This window comes from Pinus tabuliformis, chromosome 8 (genome assembly GCF_031772625.1).
Source record: "Pinus tabuliformis cultivar Carrire ecotype Pingquan chromosome 8, CPIR1, whole genome shotgun sequence".
Classification (NCBI taxonomy): domain Eukaryota; kingdom Viridiplantae; phylum Streptophyta; class Pinopsida; order Pinales; family Pinaceae; genus Pinus; species Pinus tabuliformis.
In genome coordinates, this window is record NC_142294.1 from 2,052,590,942 (window position 1) to 2,052,616,721 (window position 25,780).

The window sequence follows — 25,780 nt, forward strand, 5'->3', positions numbered from 1 at the left end:
TATGCAAATCCAGCTTGGTGAAATAAACAGCTTCCTTTAATTGATCTAAAAGATCATCTATGCGAGGAAGGGGATAACGATTTTTGGTTGTTATCTTATTCAGTGCTCGGTAATCAATGCACATTCTCCAGAAGCTATCTTTCTTTCTCACCAAAATGATTGGTGACCCACATGGTGATGTGCTAGGTCTGATGAACCCTTTCTCGAGCAACTCCTGCACCTGTTTCTTGATTTCAACATTCTCTAAAGCAAATAACCTATACATCCCAATGTTACGCAAAGGAACATCCTGCTGCAAAACAATATCATTCACTATCCCCTTTTTGGGTGGCAGACCTTGAGGTTCTTGAAACAAGACATCATACTCTAAAACAATCTTTTCTATATCAGCTTGTTGATCAGAATTACAGCCCTCAAATACATTGGTTTTATCAGTTTTCTTTTCCTTTACAACCATAAGTAAGAATTGTTTGTATGAATTTATCATTCTTTTCATCTGTCCTAAGTTTATGAGAGTATAATTATTCTTGAGCTTATGAGCTCTTACAAAGTATTCGTTTCCATCGTTAACAAGTAGATACTTGTTCTCAGCTCTGTAGAAAATAGCCTTTCTATCATACAAGTAAGGACTTTCTAAAACAATTCCACATATATCCAAAGGAATTATATCTAAATCAACCTCATCTACAAATGCTGACCCAAAAGAAAACTTGAGTTTGCACTGTCTAGTCACTTGTAGTTGTGCTTTATCATTCAACCATCCTAATGGGTATGGCTTCTTAGGAGGTGTAGTTGCTAATCCCAATTTCTTTACAATTGCTTCAGAAATCAGATTTACTTGTGAGCCACTATCAAACAAAGTATCAATATTTTGATATTTTATACTTGTGGTTGCAATGACTGTTTCATCTCTTGAGTCTGACCCCAAATCCTTCTGAATAGCTACAGCAGTCTTCTTCTTCTTTCCCTCGGACTTCTTAGGCCTCAACTCTGGATGCAGAATCCAACAGTGCTCATCATCATGCCCCTCCTTTTTACAGTGAATGCATGAGGGTTTTCCTTTCTGTGCAGTGTTATCCTTCCTTGCTTTCCACTTCTGCTTTCTTTTCTCCTTGCTCTTTCTTACACTGGGTTGGGATGATCCCCCAACTTTTGGATTTCCATTCTTTCCTCTAGCTCCTAGATGACTAGCTTGTACAGATACCTCATCTATACTAGTGGGATTAAACATGAAGATGGTATGCCTCATGTAGTTGTGTAGACCACCAATATACTTCAAAAGAGTTTCTGGAAAGTCTAATGAAATACCCAACATCAATGCTCTCTTTCTGAACTCTTGAGTATACCCTTGTACACTTTGCCCTTTCAACTGCCGAAGAGTTTTCCAACTCATCATGGCTTGTTGCATGTAGGCCAATGAATAGAACTACTTTTTGATTGCAGTAACAAAGTCACTCCAGATAGAGATCATCTTACCATGCTTCCTCATATCATCTTGGGTTTTGCCTTCCCAACAAACCAAGGCAGTGCCTCCTAGGCGTAAGCTTGCTAGCTGAATGTTACTCTTGTCTGAGTCTATATTTTGTACTCTGCAATACACATCAATTTGTCTAATCCAATTGTCCAACTTTTTAGCATTTAGCTCTCCATCATATATAGGCAAATCAAATTTAACATCTAACTTAATCAAAGATGCTTTCTTATTATGTACAAGGCTACTAGGAGGTGTAGGGAAGTTTTCTTCTTTCCCCTTTCCTTTGGAGTGGTCATGGGAATGAGATTCATCTTCTTCTTTGTCTTGCTTAGAGCCTGATGAATCTTCACCCTTATGCTTTCTAAAGTCCCTATACATATCTTCTACCATGGACTTTATAGCTAGGAAACTTTCTATGAATTGAGGGTCTGGCCCTATAGAACCTTCTTCTGACATTGTCTTCTGAGAATAGACTCTCCCAATTTCAGGATTAGTTTCCACCAACTCTCCTTCTCCTAATTTGATCTTTGATTTAGTGAGCATTCACAGCTAAACCAACACAAGCTTGTCCAACCTTACAGCCTAGAGCTCTGATACCGCTTGATCTGAAAATCACCCTATGACTGACCTTAGTTGAAGATTTATTAAACAAAAAGGTATTACAGACCCATGTGCTAGTGTGTGTTTTGTGTTATTGAAACAACAGATCGATCAGATTGCCAATACACAGAAAACAAATGGAAAGACAGCAAAGAAATACAGTAAGCAACACAAAGACACAAACACTTTTTAATAAGCAGTTCACCCTATTCTCTAGGGCTACATCTCCGGTCCAGCTTTAGTGGTGGCCTTGTTTTATCATGTCTTTTAGCAGAGAAATTACAATACAGGGACTCAATATGAGTTCTCCTGAAGCAGATTTTGCTTGGCAGGGTGGTTCTTGGATTCCCCAAGCCACTTGGAGTACACAAATTCTTGTTCTTCCTACCAGCTCTATGACCCTTGGTCTAAACTAGAGAGAGCCAACTGTGATGCTCAATTTAGACAAATTCCTCTATGGGAAGGCTTGAATCTTCAAGCTCTCTGGTGCTCGATGCTACCCATGGTCAGCTCGGCCCTCTGTCTCCTCTGCTTGGCTTTACTGCTCTCTGTGCTCAGTCCTCCTCTCAGGGTTTACTGTTCACTATCTTTCTTGGTTGCTTCCTTCCAATCTCTCATGCGTTCGACTATCTTTGTTCATGGCTTTAGCCACTCGACCTCCATGTCTGTTCGTTTACTCTCCCGCCTGCGTCGATTCGCCTGCTGCCTGTGTGCTTGGAATTTCTTGTTCGGCGTCAGCATGATTGCTTGAGAAGTAGCCATGTGTCCTCACTAGAACAACGCCAACCTGTTCGTCGATTCATTTCTTTCTCCACCGTGGCGGTCAACGAATTCCAAATCCCCTTAATTGTGGCTTAATTCCTCATCAGTTCCGCTCTGTCTATTGGACGCAATCTCAGGCATCCGATTTGGGCTCGTCTAGATCCAACGTCATTCACACGTCGAGCGTGGTTGACTTGCTTGACCAATAGCGCGCGATCACGACAGTTTTTCTCTCATCTCCGCTACCACGTGTCGATCGCTGAGTGTGATCACTCCGCTTTCTCCAAAACCGCTTACCATTCAAGGGCACCCCGATCAAACCACCGATTTCCAGGTTGTGGGTCCCACCTTCATACGATGGCGCTTTACCTTTTTCCGCCCACGGTCCTTTGGCTCCCAACATGACCGAGTGCTTAAGCTCTACCATTTTAGCCCTATTTGCCAGCGATGTGCATCGAAAATCAGCTCCTTTTCCCATTTCGGAGCTCCCAGGGGCTACATCGACCTCCTGCGCAGTCTCCATGGGCCTCGGTCAGCGCGCTTTGACCGAGGTCCTCGTCGTCTCCACACCGGCTGCCATGGCCATTGGTTCAGGGTGTTTTCGATTGCTGTTTTAGATTCTTCACGGATTTGTTCGTCCCGAATCAGTCATGGTTCTATGACAGTGGTTTATAGATTCGATTCAGATCACTTATAAACCAGAAAGATTTATATTAAACCCTAGGATTAATATTATAAACCCTATGAATAATATTATACCCTAAGAATATGAACATTTCTATTAATAAACCCAAGGGATTAATATTATAAATCCAAGGGACTAATAAAGATTAATGATAAAAACTCAAGGGAATAATATTATACCCAAGGGATTAATATTATAAAGCTAAGGGTTATAAACTCTAACTAAATATTATAAACCCTAAAATAAAAATTAAACCCTAAGGTTAATATTATAAACCTTAGTATTAATATTATAAACCGAAGTGATTAATAAACCTAAGGGATTAAAATTAAAGCTCGAGGGATTAGAAACTTAAGGGAATAACATTAAACACTGGGAATATAAATCTTATGATTACTATTAGAAAGCCTATGATCAATATTATAAATCCAAAGGATTAATAAACCCATTGGAATAATGTTAAAAACCCAAGGGATTATAAACCCAAGGGAATAACGTTAAATCCTATGAATATAAACCCTAATTTAATATTATAAAGTTTAGGGTTAATATTATAAACCAAAGAGATTAATACTATAAACCCAAGGGATTAATATTATAAACCCAGGGGAATAATATTAAACTCAAGGGATTAATATTATAAACCTAAGGGATTAATTAACCCAAGGGATTAATATTAAGAACCCAATGGATTATTAATATTATAAACCTAGGAGATTAATATTAAAAATGTAAGCGATTGTTAATATTATAAACTCAAGCCATTAATAAACACAAGATATTAATATTAAACCCTAGGATTAATATTAAACCCTTAGGAATATAAACTCTAAGACTAAGTGATTGTAAACTTGAGGGATTAATATTACACACTAAGATTAACATTACAAACCATAATATTATAAATTATAAACCCAAATGATTAATAAACCCAAGGGATTACTATTATAAAATGGATTTATATTAAACCCTAGGATTAATATTATAAACCCTACGGATAATATTATACCATAGGAATATGAACCCTTAGATTAATGACCCCAAGGGATTAATATTAAAAACCCAAACGATTGTAAACTCAAACGAATGACATTAAACCTTAGGATTAAAAAACCCAAGGGATTAATACTAACCCTATAATTAATATTATAAACCTTAGACTTAATATTAAACCCTACGAATATAAATCCTATGATTAATATGAGAAACCAAGGATCAAAGTTATAAACCCAAGGAATTAATAAACCCATTGGATTAATATTAAGAAAACGAGGGATTATAAACCTAAGGGAATAACATTAAATCCTAATATTAATATTAATCCCTAGGAATATAAACCCTAATATTAATATTACAAAAATTAGGATTAATATAATAAACCTAGGGGAACAATACTATAAATCCAAAGGATTCATATTATAAAATCAATGGATTTTAACCCTCGGGGACTAATATTGAACCCAAGGGATTCTTAAACCCAATGAATTAATATTAATATACAATGGATTAATATTATAAATCCAAGGGATTAATAAACCCAAGGGAGTAATATTAAGCTCAAGGGATTAATATTATAAACCCAAGGGATATAAACCCTAAGATAAATATTATAAACCCTTAAATAAACATTAAGCCTTAAGAATATAAACCATGTGATTAATATTAGAAACCCTAGGATCAATATTATAAACCCAAGGGATTAATAAACCCATTTTACTAATATTAAAAACCCAAGGGAATAACATTAAACCCAAGGATTAATATTAAACCCTCAAAATATATACTTTAAGGTTAATCTTATAAGAATTAGGATTAATAGTATAAACCTAGTGGATTAATATTGTAAACCTTAGGGATTAATAAACTGAAAGGATGAATATTATACGCCCAAGGGATTTTAACCCCAAGAGAATAATATTAAGCCCTATTGATGAATATTAGAAACACAAGGGATTAATATTTTAAGTCCAAGGGATTGATAAACCAAAGGAATTATAAACCCAGTGGAATAATATTCAACCCAAGGGAATAACATTAAACCCTAGGAATATAAACATTAAGATTAATAAACCTAAGGAATTAATACCATAAACCCTAGGAATATAAACCCTATGATCAATATTATAAAGCATAGTGATTAATAAACCCATTGGATTAATATTAAAAGCACAAGGGATTAATATTAAAATCTCGAGAGAATAACATTAAACCCTAGGAGTATGAACTCTAAGATCAATATTATGAACCATACGATTAATATTATAAACCCAAGAGATTAATTCTATAAATCGAAGGGATTAAAAAGCTTAAGGGATCAATATTCTAAACCGAGTGGATTATAAACCCAAGGGATTAATATTATTAACCTAAGGGATTAATAAACCCAAGGGATTATTAATATTATAAACCCAAGGAATTATTGGTATTATAAACCTATGGAATTAATATCTAAAACCTAAGGGTTTAGGGGTTTTGTAATGTAACAACGTGACATTGAATAAACTGCAATGTAATTTAACATTGTAACAATGGTTTCTAGATTAATTTTCATATTGAGACAATTTTTGTCACTATGTGATGTTGGATGCATTTTTTGTACCATTCATATGTCACAATATTAAACCTTAATATAAAACCATAACATTATCAAACCCACTATAAAATGCTTTAATATTAATATTATAAACTCAAATACTAAATCGTACTATTACAAATGATGAACCCAACATTAATCAAAATATTATACAACCAATAATATTAACCCTAATGTTATAAACCCTACTCTTAAGCCTCAATTTTATTATGCCACAACGCGATGTTGAATAAATTGCAATGTAATGTGACATTGTGACAATGATTGATTATTGTATTAAGACCATGTTTGTTTTAATGCGACGTTTGATACATTTTTGTACCATTCCAATGCCACAACAATAAACTCTAATAAAAAGCCCACGATTAATATTATAAACTCTAATATTAAACCACATTATTTTAAATTATAAACCTGATATTAAATCCTAATATTATAAACCCAATACTAAAATCCCTAATGTTATAAACGCTAATATTAAACCTAATTTTTTTACATCACATTGTGATGGTCAATGAATTGTAATGTAATGTAACACTACAACAATAATTTATTTCTGCATCGAGACAATGTTTGTCATAATGCAACGCTCAACACATTTTTGTAATAATATAAACCAATGCCAAAAACATTAATATTATGTCTGTAATAATTATAAACTCATTATTAAAAACCTTAAGGTTATAAATCCAAATATTAAACCCCAATTTTGTAATGTTGCAATGCGACATTCAATATATTGCAATGTAATGTAACATTATGATAATGATCGATTGTCACATTGGCATATGATTAATATTAGCAACCCTAGGATCAATATTATAAACCCAAAGGATTAATAAACTCATTGGATTAATGTTAAAAACCCAATAGATTATAAATCCAATGGAATAACATTAAATCCTAGGAATATAAACCCTAATTTTAATATTATAAAATTTAGGATTAATATGATAAACTAAAGAGATTAATACTATAAACCCAAGGGATTAATATTATAAACTGAGGCGAATAATATTATAAACCGATGAGGATAATATTAAACTCAAGAGATTAATATTATAAACCCAAGGGATTTATTAACCCAAGGGATTAATATTAAAAACCCAAGGGGTTGACTAATCTAAGGGATTCATATTAAAAACCCAAGGGATTGATAAGCCCACCGGATTCATCTTAAAAACCTAAGGGATTGTTGGTATTATAAAATCAAGCCATTAATAAACACAAGAGATTAAAAGTAAACCCTGCGATTAATATTAAACTCATAGGAATATAAACTCTAAGATTAATAAAACTAAGTGATTGTAAATCCGAATGATTAATATTACACCCTAAGATTAATACTATAAACACTAATATTATAAATTATAAACCAAAATTATTATAAACCCAAGGGATTGCGATAATAAACCCAAGGGATTTATATTAAACCCTAGGCTTAATATTATAACCCTATGAATAATATTATACTCTAGGAATACGAACCCTTAGATTAATGAGCCCAAGGGATTAATATTAACCCTAAGATTAATATTATAAACCTTAGACTTAATATTAAACCCTATGAATATAAATCTTATTATTAATATGAGAAAGCCAGTATCAATGTTATAAACCCAAGGAATTAATAAACCCATTAGATTAATATTAAGAAAATGAGGGATTATAAACCTAAGGGAATAACATTAAACCCTAGGATTAATATTAATCCCTAGGAATATAAACCCTAATATTAATATTATAAAATTAGGATCAATATTATAAACTTAGGGGATTGATGCTATAAATGCAAGGGATTAATAAACCCAAGGGATTCATATTATAAACTCAATGGATTTTAACCTTCAGGAATAATACTGAACCCAAGGGATTGTTAAACCCACTGGATTAATATTAAGAATACAAGGGATTAATATTATAAATCCAAGGATTAATAAACCCAAGGGAGTAATATTAAGCCCAAGGGATTAATGTTATAGACCCAAGGGTTATAAACCCTAAGATAAATGTTATAAACCCTAAAATAAATATTAAACCCTAAGAATATAAACCCTATGATTAATATTAGAAACCCCAGGATCAATATTATAAACCCAAGGGATTAATAAACTCATTAGATTAATATTAAAAACCAAAGGGAATAACATTAAACTTGAGGATTAATATTAAACCCTCGGAATATAGAATTTAATATTAATATTATAAGAATTAGGATTAATAGTATAAACCTAGTGGACTAATACTGTGAATCCAAGGGATTAATAAACCAAAGGGATTAATATTATAAGCCCAATGGATTTTAACTCGAGGAGAATAACATTAAACCCTAGTGATTAATATTAAAAACACAAGAGATTAATATTATAGGTCAAAGGGATTAATAAACCAAAGAAATTATAAACCCACGGGAATAATATTAAACCCAAGTGAATAACATTGAACCCTAAGAATATAAAAATTAAGATTAATAAACCCAAGGAATTAATAATATAAGCCGTAGGAATATAAACCCTATGATTAATATTACAAACCCTAAGATCAATATTATAAAGCCAAGTGATTAATAAACTCATTGGGTTAATATTAAAAGCCTGAGGGAATAACATTAAACCCTAAGAATATAAACCCTAAGATTGATATTGTGAACCATACGATTAATATTATAAACCAAAGAGATTAATTCTATAAATCGAAGGGATTATTAAACTTTTGGGATCAATATCCTAAACCCAGTGGATTATAAACCCAAGGGATTAATATTATTAACCTAAGACATTAATAAGCCCAAGGGATTATTAATATTATAAACCCGAGAAATTATTGATATTATAAACCTATGGAATTAATATTAAAAACCCAAGAGATTAATAAACCTAAGTTTTGTAATGTAACATTGTGACATTGAATAAATTGCAATATGATTTAACATTAAGACAATGGTTGTTAGATTAATTTTCATATTGAGACAATGTTTGTCACTATGTGATGTTTGATGCATTTTTTGTACCATTCAAACATCACAATATTAAACCTTAATATAAAAACATAACATTATAAAACCCAATATAAAATACTTTAATATTAATATTATAAACTCAAATACTAAATCATACTATTACAAATGATAAACCAATATTAACCAAAATATTATAAAACCTAATACTAATAACCCTAATGTTATCAAACCTACTATTAAACCTCAATTTTATTATGCCACAATGTGATGTTGAATAAATTACAATGCAATGTGACATTATGACAATGATTGATTATCGCATTAAGACAATGTTTGTCACAATGCAACATTTGATACATTTTTGTACCATTCCAATGTCACAATATTAAACCCTAATACAAAACCCCAAGATTAATATTATAAACCCTAATATTAAACCACATTATTATAAATTATAAACCCAATATTAAATCCTAATATTATAAACCCAATACTAAAATTCCTAATGTTATAAACCCTAATATTAAACCCCAATTTTTTTATATCGCATTGTGATGTTCAATGACTTGTAATGTAATGTAACGCTACAACAATAATTGATTGCCACATCAAGACAATAGCTGTCATAATGCAACATCGGACACCATTTTGTAATTATATAAGCCAAATGTTAAAAACCTTAATAAATGCTTTTTATAATTATAAACTCATTATTAAAAACCTTAATGTTATAAATCCAAATATTAAACACCAATTTTAAAATGTCGCAATACGAAGTTCAATATATTGCAATGTAATGTAACATTATGATAATGACCGATTGCCACATTATCACAATAACTTGAAATAGATATGCCTACATCCATAATGAGTTGAAATAGATATGCCTACATCCACAATGAGTTGAAATGGATAAATACACCTATAATTATTGATTTATGCATTAAAATTAACTCGCTCACCATTCTCTCCAAAAACCTTTAAAATACCATTTTAATATCATTGGAAGAAAACCTTAAAATACCTAGCAAGAACATTGAAGAATATAATAAGAATGAACATCGGAGGTCAAAATGAATTGAAGAGTAATACCATGGTTTCTATGCTAATATTGGTATCAAAAGAGACTCCAAAATTTATCCTCCTTTTGTATCAAGAATCACCATTCTATCCAAAAAGCTTTAAGATATCATTTTAATATTATTGAAAAAAAACCTTAAAATACCTAGTAAGAACATTGAAGAATATAATAAGAATGAACATTGGAGGTCAAAATGAATTGAAGAGTAATACCATGGTTTCTATGCTAATATTGGTATGAAAAGAGACTACAATTTGTCCTCCTCTTGTATCAAGAATTATGATTTGTAATTGGCATCAATAATTATGAATTTTCGCTGTAAGTACAATGACAAAGGATAAACTTCAAAAATATGCTTTATAATAAAGAGAAAATATCATTATATCTATTTGAACATGTTTATAAAATAAATTAGAATAGAGTGTATAAATATAAATAAATTATTTTTAAAAATGGTTAATTTAATGTAATTTTGTTGATGATACAAATTATGTTATTATATTAATACATAAGTTTATTTTCTTTTAAAATTTTAATTTAATTATCAACAATTATTAAGTAGATGGTAAGCTTTAATCTCCACGAAATATTTTTAATTATATATATATATATATAAAATTTGGTTATGCCATTTTTTTTTTTTCCTATGAGTTAAATTCTATTAATTAAAAATATAGAAAATAGATAGCAGTTTCAAATTTCAGGCCATTCTCTCACACAAACATCTGACTACAGCCAAAAATAAACTTTCCTTAAGGAGTTCAGAGCCATTTGAAACTTAAAAGATACACAAGTAACATATAATATTCAGGTCTGAGTAGTTAGTTACAAAGAAAACTGCACCTATTCAATCACACATAAAAACCATCATGCATCATGTTGAGGTGTCTGAATCATATCTTGTTAACATAATGGGAGTTGTCGAATTTGTTGAAGTCTTCCTTATTGCAGGGAATGTGGGATGATGCTCAATCCACTCGATTTTTCTGTCAAAAGCGTCCAGATGCTTGTGCATGTGTTTAAGGGAATCAAGGATATCTATGAAAGAGTCATAGCGATTTAAGATAGTCTAATTCATCAGAAATTTCACAAAATCTTTTACTTGTTAATATAGATCAATTGACAACATATATTATTAATTGTACCTCCCTCTCATACACCCAATTTATCCAATTTATGGGACCCAATCACCCCACTCAGCTAGGATGTCTGTCTTAAAAAGAGGATTAATGAGAGGAGGCTTCCTCCTCCATACTAGCATGTTCATCTCGAAGACTGGTAGGGGAGTTCTAAAAAATAAAAATGAGAAGTCGGACCTTGAAACCTATGGTCCATGTGAGTTCACCCATGGTAAACTCACTAATAATAATTGGCTTCCTGAGCTCACTGCCGTGACATGAAGAAATAAATAGCCAAGAAACCAACGATAAGCTTCTCGATCTAGTGAGTCCACGCAAACTGGAGGGCTTGAAAAATACAATGCTAGTGGAATTAAATCCAGTGATATAACATAGTTGCATAGTGCCTATATAGGCTACTGGAGATAGCGAGAGTATAGACCGGTGTAGAAATCTAGACACACAGTGCTTGTAGCCGCACTGCCAGCCACTGAATTATTTCAAACGACCTCTTATCCCATTTCTGGAAGGGAACCCTTGAGAACGAAGTCTCACTGATAAACTAGGAAAAGAAAATAGGGAAACCAACCCGTCGTATCAAAATTTGAAAGAGAAACCCAAACTCAGTATTTTGTTAAAATTGTAATTATTCTAGCATGTGGAGTGAGCAATTAGAGAGTCAGTTAACTGAGTGTTGAGTGTTTAGCGTTGAGTCAAAACGATTGATGGACATATTTAGAGTGTGAGTTAATTGAGTTAAGTGTGATTTCATGTCAAGATATTTTAAGCAACTAGCTAGTTGGAAAAGGTTAAATACCCTTCACAGGGTTCACTGTAACCATTATATTTTGTGTGATCAATAGAAGAGAAAAAGCTCTTGTTTTATGTGAGAATTTATGTTTTGTTTCCTCTGCACTTCCAACAAATTGATATCAGAGCCAAAGTCACCTAGCTAGGCTAGAAAATCTAAAAACCAGAGATAGAAAACTTGCAATCACAGCCTGCAGATTCAAATTGGGTGAGAGATAAGTAACAAAGAGAATCCAAGTTTCCTTTTCCAGTGTTGCGTACGTGAATGATCACTATGCAGAATCACCCATGACACTGATAAGGTGTTGTAGTCACCACCGTGAGCCACAGCTGGAGTCGCGGTCTACAAACTGCTAACACCGCCGAAGAGAGCGTGAGAAGGGAGAGCTGCCATAAGCCATAGCCGAAGTCAACACCCCGTCGTAGCCGTAGCCAAAGTCAAAACCGCGTGCGAAGGGAAACCCACCATAAGCCGTAGTCGTTAATCTATCCATGGGCAAGTTTGAAAACGACAATTTTTTTGAGTCTTTTTTAAAAATCTTTAAAGTTATTTGAAAAGTTGTTTTATAAGGTTTTAAAAGGCTATTCGAAACCTTTGAAGATTGTGGAGCTTTGAAAAATGTTTTTTTATTTATTTATTTATTTAAAATGGTAAGGTACATGGTATAAGTACGATGGTGGGCTTATTTCAAAACACGGTGATTTAAAAAGACAAGCCTTGGTTATAGGATTGTGAAAGGTTTGAAGTCGAGATTTTTTTAAGTTTTAGTTTTAGTTTTTCTTTTTTAATTAGAAAAAAATTAAAAAATTAAAAGTTTATTATGAGAAAGGATTGTTAACTTTTATGATGAGGTAAAAGATGTTTTTGTTTTGAGTTTCATTCAATAAGCGATGGGTAAATTGATTATGTGCAAGGTAAAGAAAGATACAACTTCCAAGGAAATATGGAAGATCTTGGAAGAAGACTTTGGCATAAAGGAGAGTGACATGCAACAATAGTGTATGTCACAAGAAAACAAGTCAGCCACAGATTTGAGAGTATATGAGCAAGACTCTGAGAGGAAATCAGAGCTTGGAGAACTCCACTCAAAAGTGGATGATGGTTGTCAAGACCATAAAATTGAAACTCAATATGAAAGAATGCATATGCATGAAGAAGATGCAACAAAGATGCAAAGAGAGAAGCAATATTCTTTGTATGTGAAACAGAGCAAAAGAAAATAAATGTTCAAGGACTAATGTGGATGATACAGATGATGGTGAATCCCACTATGATGAGACACATGTGGATAATGACTCCAAAGTTATATGTGAATTGGTGAATCCAGCCGCAGCTGATGGATTTGGTGAAGTTGAAAGTGCCAATGAAATTGACAATGAGAATAGGAATTCTTGGATATTCCACCATAGTGTGGATTAAAAATATGTTGATGATATGTATGGTTTCTTTTTTGAAATAGAGATTGACTGTGGCAATATGGTAAGAGAAATGTTTCATGAAACATTGAAGGTTGAAGCTGCCATTGTAGCAGCAAGACATGAAGGAGTTGGAATTGCTCATGAAGCAGTATATCATCTAGCAGCAGTTGATGATCAAGAACATGATAAAGCGATCGAAGAGTTTTTGATGAGAATATCCACTAAAATCATAACAATGGAAAACAACCTCCATGCAGTTGAAAATAAGATAGATGTAGAGTAGGAAGCTCTCACTGAAGAGAGTCATATGAAAGATGTTTTTAACATTGTTTTTGAATATGCAAGTGTTCACAAAATAGCAAGGGAGTAGAAGTTGAAAGTAAGGTCGTTAATAAATTTTATGCAGATTATAGGAAAAAAGTAGCAGTACCTCATGATGAAAGTGAAAATAATGTTATGGATGTTTCCGAAGACAAAGATGAATGCATTGAAACCTTTTTTTACCAATGGAGTCAAGAAGAGACAATATTTTGCTATCAATAAATATGGCAAAAAGAAACTCAGGAATATAAAGCATAAGAAGCAAAGCAAAGAAAACAATTTGAAGATGTAACGTTATGGCAGCAGTCCATAGTTGAATGATAATTGAAGAGGAAACTGTAGAAGACATGATCCAATTGTTTTTCAAAACAAGTTTAAGACAAATCAAAGGAAAATTGCAGCAGCAACAAGTAAATAAAGCCTACAACAAGAAATCACAATAGAGAATGAAGCAATTTCGGGGATATAGAACCTGGAAGCAGAGAAAAAGAAAATGCAAAATTGTAAAATTCTTGAGTCATTGCAAGCCTAACTTAGACATATACCAACAAGCATGTTTATGTGATAGTTAAGTCATATTGAGTCATATGGTCATAATTAATGGGGAGTGTTAGAAATTGTAATTACCCTCGCAAGTGGAGTTCGCTAAAATTAGAGAGTCAGTTAACTGAGTGTTGAGTCAAGACGAGTGATGGATAAAGAGTTAAGTGCAGTCCATATTTAGAGTGTGAGTTAACTAAGTTAAGTGTGAGTGCATGCCAAGGTATTTTAGGCAAGTAGCTAGTTGGAAATGGTTAAGTACCCTTCACCGGGTTCAGTGTAAGCATTATCTTTTGTGTGATCAATAGAAGAGAAGAAACTCATGTTTTATGTGTGAATTTTTGTTTTGTTTCCTCTACCCTTCCAACATATCTAACATGTTAATATACCAAGCCTCTTCACACCATCTTGGTCTTAACTTACCAGCATTACAATGAAAGAACCACGCAATAAATATAAAACAAAATTTACGAAAAAAACATATAAATTTACCTTAAACACCCATATAGTCCATATAGTCTGTAAAGGATGAACTGAGTCACACTTTTGCTAACATAAGGATTTTATAATGTAGTGGCACTATGGCAAGGAAACTGAAAAACACACTCCACAAACCAATATCAGAAGGAGAAACATGAATTAGCACCAAACTCGTTCACCCATCAAGCAACTTTGAACCGTTGAGACACAAAATTTCCAACCTTACAATAGAGAGAGTCCTCCGGAACGAGATAACCAGTTATGAGATAACCAGCTATGAAAAGAGGAGTGCATGAATTTACATAATGCGCCCCACAAAATTTTCAAAGGAATAATTTTCCAAAGGCCCAACAGGGTCACGCACCAACAAAAGGACCATATAATACCTCCCATAGTTGAGGCTCCAACAAACCACATATTAGTGAGGAGAACCATTCAAGAACCGTGTGAGGAGGAGAACCATTCAAGAACCGTGTGAGGACTCGTGAATAGGGGAGAGCTCCAAAAACCACTGAGATGGAAATGTATATAGAAAGAAGGGGAAAGAAGTCTCTCTTATAACAAGCCTCCTAAAACCCTACCTTAAGATGATGAACAACTGGCTAAATATTCTACGTTGCAATTACTTGTCAACCAATGTAGAGGAACACTTCCATAACCAAAAGTAAAACGAAAACAACACCGCTAAAGATAGAAATGCATGCTCGATATGAGAAAATGATTTTTCCATAGAATTAGGAAAAAAACATCGGTAGAAGTCGAGAATGAGAAAAAAAAAGCACCTAAGCATAGAATTTCGAACGAGATCTCTGCTATTCAACTTGAGAATTTGAAAGCTAGTGTTCCAAACACAACAAATGTCCTCCATCAAGCTACGTTCCACCTGGAGACCTACATTTCTATCCCCCTCTATCTAGCCTCAGTGAATTAAATAAAATCACCATGGGAGTCACATGCTTCACCTTCTCGAGCTTCCCACTTCGTCCTAAACGTCGTCTCTTCGTTTGCAACAAGAGGGAGGTGTTAATGGCCATGGAGGCTAGCATTTTAGTTAGGCGCGTGTTACCATTTCCCCCGCACAAGTGAAAAATGAAGAGACAATGTTCCTCCTAAAAAAATGAAAACACAATGTTCTTTCTGAAGTACTATTAGTATATGTTTATGTTAATTATGGATTTACTAGGTATTGAAGGAATTAAATGCAAACATTTTTTTAAAGTGTAAAATTTAATGAAAATTTTTCTCTTCGAGAAATTTAATTTGTAATTTAATGTTAAAATAGATTTGTAATTGCTTAATAATAATATTTATATTGATATAAATTTCACATCGCTATACATAAAAGTATTTTTATTTTAGTAAAATATTTTTTAAGCAAAAATGGTATTTGTATCATATAATTATGCCCTTGGTTCAAAGTACATCAGTTACAACATAGATAATACATAAATTTTTCCAATTTATTTCTCCTTTCCAATAGGAATAGATGATTTTCCTAAGGAGAATATAACTAAGTAACAAAAAGAGAGGTTTTGTTGGTGAACTTCTTACGAAACTACCCTAAAAAAACACAAATTTACAACACATATCTCTAGTACAATTTTTTTTAAATAGGCTTCATCCACATTATGAAATTATAGATCACTTGATTTGGCCATTAATATTTAATTCACATATCTTCAATTTATACCCCCTTGTCTTATTTTTTGTTGAAGTTTCTTAGGCCATGGAAATATACTTTGGATGAGATATCTTGACCAATTTTCATTATTCTTTTCATGATTTTTTCCATAGATTTCTCCTTTGTGAGGGAGCATTTGACCATATGATGTAGGATTATGAGAGAATATCGCATAACCTTATGTGTGCTCATCTAATTTCCTTTGGCTAACAAAAGCTAATAGTAGAGACCATATATCTCTACTTGGTTCTTTTCGATATGACCAAGACCCCATGAGTACCTACAAATTTTGTCCACCTTCGAAGAGTACGGCTCCCCTCTTGGCCAGCCCTAATTTTAATAAAACCTTAATACATAGAATTACATGTATTTTTTCAAGCTTTATAAAATTTTCCGCTCCCCTCTTAGCTAGCCCTAATTAAAAAAAACCTTAATACATAGAATTACATGTATTTTTTCAAGCTTTATAAAATTTTAAACTTAATTTTTTAATGTGATATGCATAACATTATTTATATAGAGAAATATAGCCTAGATTTTTTGATTTTATTTTATTTTTTTTAATTATAAGTGTTAATTTTTTATATGCTTATTAATTATTATTAAATATGAATTTCTCAAATACATTGGTTAATAATATGAATCATTATTTTACATGTATCACTATATATGTATACACACACAAGTTTACTAATTAATTTTATTAAGTTTTACCAATATGAATTATTATGGTTTTTTTATTGATTCTTTTTAAGAAAAAAATATATTTTTGATATTTTGAGAATAGAAATAAAAAAGTACAATCTCTTCACTGTGTAGAAATCTTACTTGATTTCTATACTCACATTTTACCTTAGCATCCAAAATATGCTTAACCATACCTAAAGAAGAAGGACTAACTTTTTCATGGGAAAATAAATATTAAAGAGATTAAAGGAAAAGAGTGAAAATAATACACCATTGAGGAATATTCAATAGGTAAAAATGCCAACATCCAAAATTAAAGCTTATTTTGAGAGTAAATCTACTAGAACATTATGCTTCCTATAATAGTGAAGGATTTGAAGATCATCAAACTATAGGATCTTTCTTTTCCATGATTCCAACTAAAGAATTCTAAGATCCACCTTTCCATTGAGTTAGTCCACTAATTTTTTTGAATCACCATTTTGTTTACAAATCTTCCCCTACTTCCATAGAGCTAACCGCAAAGCTCAGCATAGAGAAAGTAGCTCAATAACAAAGTTTGTACCATTTCCAATGCTCAACTTACATTTAAGAACAATATTATTAGGGAATAGAATGACAATATCAACCCACAATTTCCCTTTGATAGACACCACCCAATAAATCCCATAAATTTCCTTCAAATAGCACTAGTTCCCTTGCAATTATTTTCTTCCTCAATTTGAAGGGTTTGACCTGCTCCAAAGAAGAAACTCTAAAATTATATGCAACCAAATTGAACTAAGTCAGTTTAATTTTTATTGCTTTTAACCTTCTATTATTTTTCAGATTGATTATACATTTAAATGTTTACTCGTTTAGGACACTACAACATCTCCCTCCTAGTGGATTGTAAAGCACCTCTATGCCCAATAAAAATTGTAAAACTAAACAATAAAGATCCACTTACCCCTCACAACTAAATGCAATGTAGGGTAGCCATAGAAATTAAATGGCTAGTAAACACTTACATGCATCAATACATCAACCCATGATAAGAGTCAAAACACTCACACTCAGATTAATTTTTTATCAAAATCAACTAAATTATAACGCCTTATTATTACTATTATTATTAAAAGAATTAATATATGAGTTAAACCTATATAGATTTTAGAAAACAGGTAACAATAATATTAACTATGAAGCTTTACTAACTTTACCATAGAGATTCTTAATATGTAAATAGGTTTTCTTATAATACCAAGGGCCAATATGATAGCTTATCAATATAACATGCATTAAAAATCATAATTTATTTCATATGGAACTTGTTCATATGATTTTTTTTTAATGATTTGATTTAATTGAAAGGATAAAAAAGGAATAATTACTTTATAAGATTATTCTCAACATTTGATCTCTTATTATTACTAAAAATATTTTAAAACATTCCATAAAGGTTAAATAACTACCACCCACTTAATAATTATTAATAATTAAATTAAAATGTGTTAACATTAATGAAGAAAGTTAGCTTTCCTATGTTTAAGTGTTTGTTGCTTTATAATAGGATTGAGATCCTATTTGTTAGGGAGTGGTTCAAACCACTTGATATTGTGAAAACCTATATATTTGAGGCTCATCTGACTCAAGATATAAGGGTGTGTATGGGTGTTTGTACACTCTCCAGGTACCTCACCTGGAGAGCTAATTTAATATATAGTTATTATATTCAGCTTTTTTTTATCATGGTATCAGAGCTGCAAGGTTGTTGATCCTATACATTGATTGAAGGTCATGCCTAAGCTGAAATCATCACAAGTTATAGGTGCACAAACGTGTTGATCTCACTGTTACCCTTCTGCGGGTTTTCATTTTATTGATCGTTGCATATATGTGGTGTATAGTTGCAAAGAACTTCGCGACTACTATGAAAACAATAGAAAGTTGCATGGAGGCTGAGAGAAGGCTGTGCCTTGGTAGTGGCTGCCGACAGAAGATCTACGTGTTTCTTGTTGAAAGCCTGCAAGCGTGAAAAGGGCTGCGTGCTTGAGTAGACTGTGCCATCTCCGTGATTGAGGAGATCTGTTTCTGCACATTGACTTAAGGTGGAGGCATCTAGGTCACGAGGAGGCAGGAGTGTGGACTATTTCACTGTGATTGAGATCTGCTATTGGTGTGTGGTAGAATACCACAGGAGGTCAGACTTCCACAGAGGTGGGAGATCAGCCAGTGTTGAACGCTGCATGAGCATCGACACACGTAGGAGCTCGCACAGTGCATCCAAATTTCAGTGGTGATTGTGGTGGATGCGTAGAGTGGGAAACATGTTGCAAATTGCAGCGACGACATGAGCACCCACAAGAAACCTGAAAGCCGTATCTTTATTTCTTGCCGCATTTTGCGTTCTGGAAAGATCTGTTGCTGTCTGCGTGGATTGGAGTGGATCAGTTGCGGGTTGGATGTCATAAACGCAACTGTCAAGGGTATTACACACAACATGGGAATATCCGAGGAGCTCGGCCAGGCTGGTGCATCTACCGTGGAGATCATCTTCCCGGATTGTTATGTGGAATGTGAGTAGAAGAGTTGTGGACTGTTGAGTGTTGTCCAAGCATGTGTTATCCTGCATGTTGGCTGTGAGCCTGTGTGCCATGTGAACACCAGAGGAGGAGTGTGTCATGTGGCTGCTGCATGCATCGGAGGACAAGTGTCGTGTGAGGATCTTTGTTAGGATCTGTTGTTGAGAAAGAAACTGTGGAACAATTCATTATCTTATCTACCTATGCGTGGAGCTAGTGGAGAGAGCCAAGCATGAGTGTGAAGTGTGGAGTGCTACCTTGAGAGCCGAATGGAGCAATCATGAAAGAGCCAAGTGTATTGTCTATTGTGTGCCATCGATTGAGAACTAAGAAGAAGATCGTGGTGCTGAGATCCATGTCGTGGCAGAGGCTTAATTTCCGTGGTGAGGCCTGAAGGCCCGTGGTGAAATAACACACAGATTATCAAATGGTAATTGATATGTGATCCTCCTAATGCTCATAGAAAGCCGATTAGCCTGATGTTTTGAGAAAAGTGAGGTGAGGTTGGTTTGTTTGATCGAAAGAGGAGTATGTTGGCGTCAATATATATATAGGTGTGACAGTCCAAAGAATCTCGACAATACAAAAAACAGGGGAAGCCTCATTGTGCTTGATTTGTTCTCGCTCGGCAAATGGAGTTGTTTGACATTATCATGTTCTGCAGTGGAAGAGTGAAGGGCTCGACTCTTGCGAGTTGAATAAGGTGTCTCTTCCACCAGATCGATGTTACTGTGAGTATAGGGCATGGTTGCTATGAATGTGTGAAAATAAATAGTTGGAGCTGCAGTGGACTAGTAATCTGGTGAAGCCCGTGGAGGTGTTTGACTAGCTTGGGCGTGGTTTGAATCCATAACAACATGATTGATGTTATTATCTGAGTGATTGAAGAGCTGGAGCTTCCTATCATTGTAGTTGTCATTCATCGTGCAACGTAATTGCAGTTGGGGTTGATCTTGGCACCCATCGTGGGGCTGAGCTGAGTTGAATAACCAATATGCTAAGTTTGGAGCGTGTCAAAGCTTAGACTGTGCAAATTGTGGAGCGAAAAAATAATGCCTTGGTTGTTCGAACTTCTGTCGTTGAGGCACATGAGTCATTGAAAAAATCTTTTTTTTTGTGTATTTTTAATTACCCATGTGAACATCATCTTGTTCTTCATCCTGCTCCGACTCCTTGTGGGTTCGATCTCTTGACCAATATAGATGCTATAAGCAAGGGATCAGAGGCCTATGAGCCATCTATCAAGTGAGGGCTAACCACATGAAATTGTTGTAGAGGCATCTTCATCTTGTTCATGAGGCTGCCCTGCAATTTTTCTAGCGCTGAAGACTAGTGTGTTTGTGTTGAGTTGCAGAGAGTTGCAGTTGAAGAGATCACATTTCCGACATTCTGGACCGTTTTTATTTATTTATTTGGAACCTAGTCATGGTCGAAGTGGATCTAGGTGTTGAAGCCAGTGGGTTTCCCTTCCTCTAGGTGTTACGGCCACTGAATTCGAGATTGGGTAAAGAACTATTCCTGGCCGAAGTGTTCTTGTGTGCCTGATGCAAGGGAGAAAATAGAAGGAGAAATGGGTCAACAAAGGAGATTGAAAGAGTCTCGAAGGAAACTAAGGAGAACGCATCACGGGATAGAGGCAATATATTGTTTTATTGAATTTGGTGAAGAGTTTCCAGTTGACGCTGATGGACTTATAACTGATCAAGTGAAGGATCATGACACAGATCTAGAATTTGTTGAAATCATTAAGAGGCTAATGCCTCATCCACCCTCTTTCTCAGGTATGAATTATGAAATATGGGCAAATAAAATGGAAATAGTATTATGGAAGGTAAATTTATTCAATTGTGTTGGAGATATTATTAATGATAGTGGAGATGCATCAACATTAAGTCTTATAATATCTCCATTAGATGATAACATCATACTCATCATAATATATGAATATGGAGAGGTTCTTAGTGCAAATTTCTTATGGGATGTTTTATAAATGAAATACTATTTGAATGAGGGCAATGATGCTGAAGATATTACTCTTGAAAATGATCCCATATTTGATTGTGAAACTGAAGATGCAATGATGGGTGATGAATATGTGTCTGTAACTGAAACTTGTGATGATGAAAACACATCCATTATTGTAGAATCTGAAAGTTTTCTAGATGTAGAAATCAAGTTTGATGAGACTTATATACCTCATGATGAGTGGATCAATTTGATGATTGAAAAACATCTTATTGATGAGTTATTGTTTGGTGAGAAGGAAGGCCTATCCTCACATACGGAGCAAATGCAGAACATGCCTGTAGCAACATAACTGAGTGAAGAGGCTGAAGGCATAACTATGTCAGCAGAGAGGGATGGAGTAGGGAGAGATGGAGAAATGAAAGCTCTCCTGAAGGAACAAGAAGATAAAAGAAAATATGGTCATCTTTATAAATCTAACATTTTTTTTGTGCAGATATTGGGAGACAAGAAGAAGCAATTGAAGAATCCCAAGAACCTACAACATCAAATGCAAAGAATGCTAGTATATACTCAAAGAGGAGGAAAAGAGTTCATGTGTTCCTCCTGAGGAGGAGAAAACATAAAAAGGAGGCAAAGCCCCATCATTTGCTTATGGCAAAGAAAGTGAAGATGAAGCTTCATCCGCAAATGAACAAGTATGGGATTTGCTGCAAGAAGACAAAAATGAAAGCTCTTCCTTTTACCATCGTAAGGCTAGCTGAGACTGAGACCAGTACACGTCGTATGTCATTTGAGTTTTTTAGTGAACCCTTTCTCCATTAAGGGGGGGTGTTAGCATTAATGGAGAAAGTTAGCTTTCCTATGTTTAAGTGTTTGTTGCTTTAGAATAGGATTGAGATCTTATTTGTGAGGGAGTCGTTCAAACCACCCAATATTGTGAAAAACTATATATTTGAGGCTTACCCGACTCAAGATATAAGGGTGTGTATGAGTGTTTGTACACACTCCAGGTATCTCACCTGGAGAGCTAATTTAATATATAGTTTTTATATTCAGTTTTTATCAGAATTATAGGATTCCTATTCCAAAATATGCATACCTATCCCAAAAAAAACTTAATAAAACCGAAAAATTTAAATACATTAAACAATTCATTACATGTGCCATTTAAACTCATTGGTTATAACAAAATTACAAATCTAGTTATGCTGATAGACATGCTTATTTTAAAATAAGGCTTCATAATTTAGTTTAATTATCAATAATTATTAAGTGGATGGAAGGATTTAATCTCTATATATTTTTAGTATTATACCCAAATCAAAGGGTGAGATTTATTTCCGAAGTAGTTATGCTTTTTTAACCCTTTTAAATAAATTTATTAATTAAAAAATATCATATGAACAAGTCTTATATAAAATGAGTTGTGTTTTTTTAGACATTTCATATTGAAAATCCATAGTTTAGCCCATCATATTAGAAAAAAATCTATTTATAAATTAAAAATCTCTATGATAAAATGGCGGTATGTCTTCAATGTAAATATGTTTAACTTTTATTTATTTTTATTTTTATTATTTATATATATATTAACCTGTATAATGAAATAAGTGTTTCAAGAGCATTTATTAACCCTTCAATTTATTTAATTTCCCGAACAATGTTAATAAATAAATTAAAACTTTATAATCCTCTTCCAAAATACGCATTTAGAAAAAAAAAATATAAATATTTTAATTTGCTCACGGTGCTCTTTAAAGCCACTTATTATAACGAAGGACAAATATAGGTTATATTGAGAATATCTGAATGCTTCAAACAGAATTTGTACATGACACAGAGAAGAGCGGACTATTTAACTATTTTTAGTAGAACAAGAAAAAACTGTACTAAACACTTGATAAAATACTTTATTTTGCTCGGTCGGGAAAAACATTTTTTATGCGCAGGTATGGACTGTTGGGGAAGAAGTTCAAGGATGCCTTTGGTCACACAGGAAGTTCACTTCTTGGTGGCTTTATTTCTATGCCGAAGCCTCAGAATCATGGAGTCCCTTACTCTTTGACGGAGCAATTCGTTAGTGTCTATCGAATGCATAGTATGTTGCCAGACAGTATCCTCCTCAGAGACATTCATGGAACTTCAGGCAGCTCCAAAACACCTCCAGTGCTCAAAGAGTGAGTTTATAAAACACTTTCCCTGCTCGAAGAATGCACTTATGGGAAATCTTGTCTTGTAGTAAATTCGATACTTCCATTTCGACCTTAAACACTTTACTGATCTTAAGAACTGTAAACACCATCATGATCACTTCAGAATAGAACTCTCACTTACTGTTGTTAACGGTTTCTTAGATTAACCAGAAAATGTAGCATTTACTCGGTGGATTTAATTTTCATGTCACAGGATAGACATGAGGGAGCTCATCGGAATTTCTGGAGAAAAGAGGTTATCAGAGATTGGTAATGAAGCTCAAATTGTATCAATGGGCCATCAAGCCTGCGGCGCCCTCGATCTCTGGAACTACCCTGTCTGGATGAGAAACCTCATTCCTCAGGACCCCAGTGGCCAGGACAGACCTGATCACGTAGACATGCCTGCACTTGAGAGTATGATATCATCAGCTCACAATATTCTCTTCAAGATCACAATAAATTTAATAAAATTTTGGGTGTCATGTTATGATTCGATGATTTTTTTTTTGTTTCCAAGTTTATCGTGACAGGGAGAGGAGCGTATCAAGATACAACCAATTCCGTCGCAATATGCTTATGATTCCTATCGCTAAGTGGGAGGAACTTACAGACGATAAGGAGGCTATCCAAACCCTGCAAGAAGTTTATGGTAACGATGTTGAAGCCCTGGATTTGTTGGTGGGCCTGATGGCAGAAAAGAAGATTAAAGGTTATGCAATCAGCGAAACAGCTTTCTTTATCTTCGTGCTCATGGCATCACGGTGGGTAGTATAACTCCTTTATTATATTCAATCCCTTAACAGAATTACAAAAATGGTGGCTACACGTATATGTACAATTTCTTATACGTATATTATTATTGCAGTCGATTGGAAGCAGATCGATTTTTCACCAGTGATTTTAACAAGGAAGTATATACAGAGAAAGGCCTGGAATGGGTAAACAAAAAGACAGAGAGTCTGAAAGACGTGTTGTATCGTCACTACCCAGAACTGGTAGAGAAGTGGATGAATTCATCAAGTGCATTTTCTGTGTGGAGTGCCAGCCCTGAGCCTAAGAACCGCACTCCCCTCTACTTTCGCATTCCTCATTAGTTTTTAGGAAAGTTTTTCCATGTTGTAATTTCATTACCTGAATAAGTACAGCGATCAAATTCAAGCGACCAAGACCTTAGAATAGAAAATTTGATGTACCTTTCGGTTGGGTCATTCTGATGAAAGTGATGGCCGATGTTCGTACGATATCAATGTTTGATCCTTTGAAGTTTAAACTATGCAGTGATACAGTTGGACGATAAGATTATCACACATTTTGTATTTCATTGACTTTCTAATTATATTTTATTTAGTAATATGGTATTGTACATTACATTTTATCTTATTAAATTAATATATCCGTATTATGTCCATATATTTCTTCATTTAGTTTTAGCATGGTATTCTTACAAAACTAACTATATAAATTTTATCTATCTTTTTTTCTTTCTTTTATTTTATATATTTTTCATTACAAGTCCCGTCCCCTCCCCTCTGGTTATAGTTAATTGTATTATGTCTATATATTTCTCCATTTATTTTTATCGTGGTATTTTTTCAAAATTATATAAATTTTTCCTTTTTTTCTGTCCCAGGATTTCCCTTTTCAAGCGAAAGGACATATTTTTCATCACAAGTCCTCTCCAATTATAGTTAATTGTTTAGAAAAAATATTAAAATTTAATTTATATTAAGGCAATCATATTAATAAATGTAGTTCATATTTATCATCAACTTATTTAAATGTACAATAATATAATTTTATTTAAATTTTATTTAACAATTTACAAGTTCACTAATTAGATATC

At 33.5% G+C, this 25,780-nt stretch overlaps 1 protein-coding gene across 1 annotated transcript in view; it reads left to right on the plus strand.

The window, feature by feature from the left end:
* Positions 1-25,031, plus strand: part of LOC149244710 (alpha-dioxygenase 1-like) — a 42,310-nt gene extending 17,279 nt beyond the window's left edge. Inside the window, exons 7-10 of the mRNA XM_089368051.1 lie at positions 23,692-23,919; positions 24,149-24,351; positions 24,455-24,698; positions 24,803-25,031. Coding sequence (XP_089224177.1) covers positions 23,692-23,919; positions 24,149-24,351; positions 24,455-24,698; positions 24,803-25,031 — 904 coding nt within the window. The remainder of the gene's footprint in view (positions 1-23,691; positions 23,920-24,148; positions 24,352-24,454; positions 24,699-24,802) is intronic.
* The last annotated feature ends 749 nt before the right edge of the window (positions 25,032-25,780 follow it).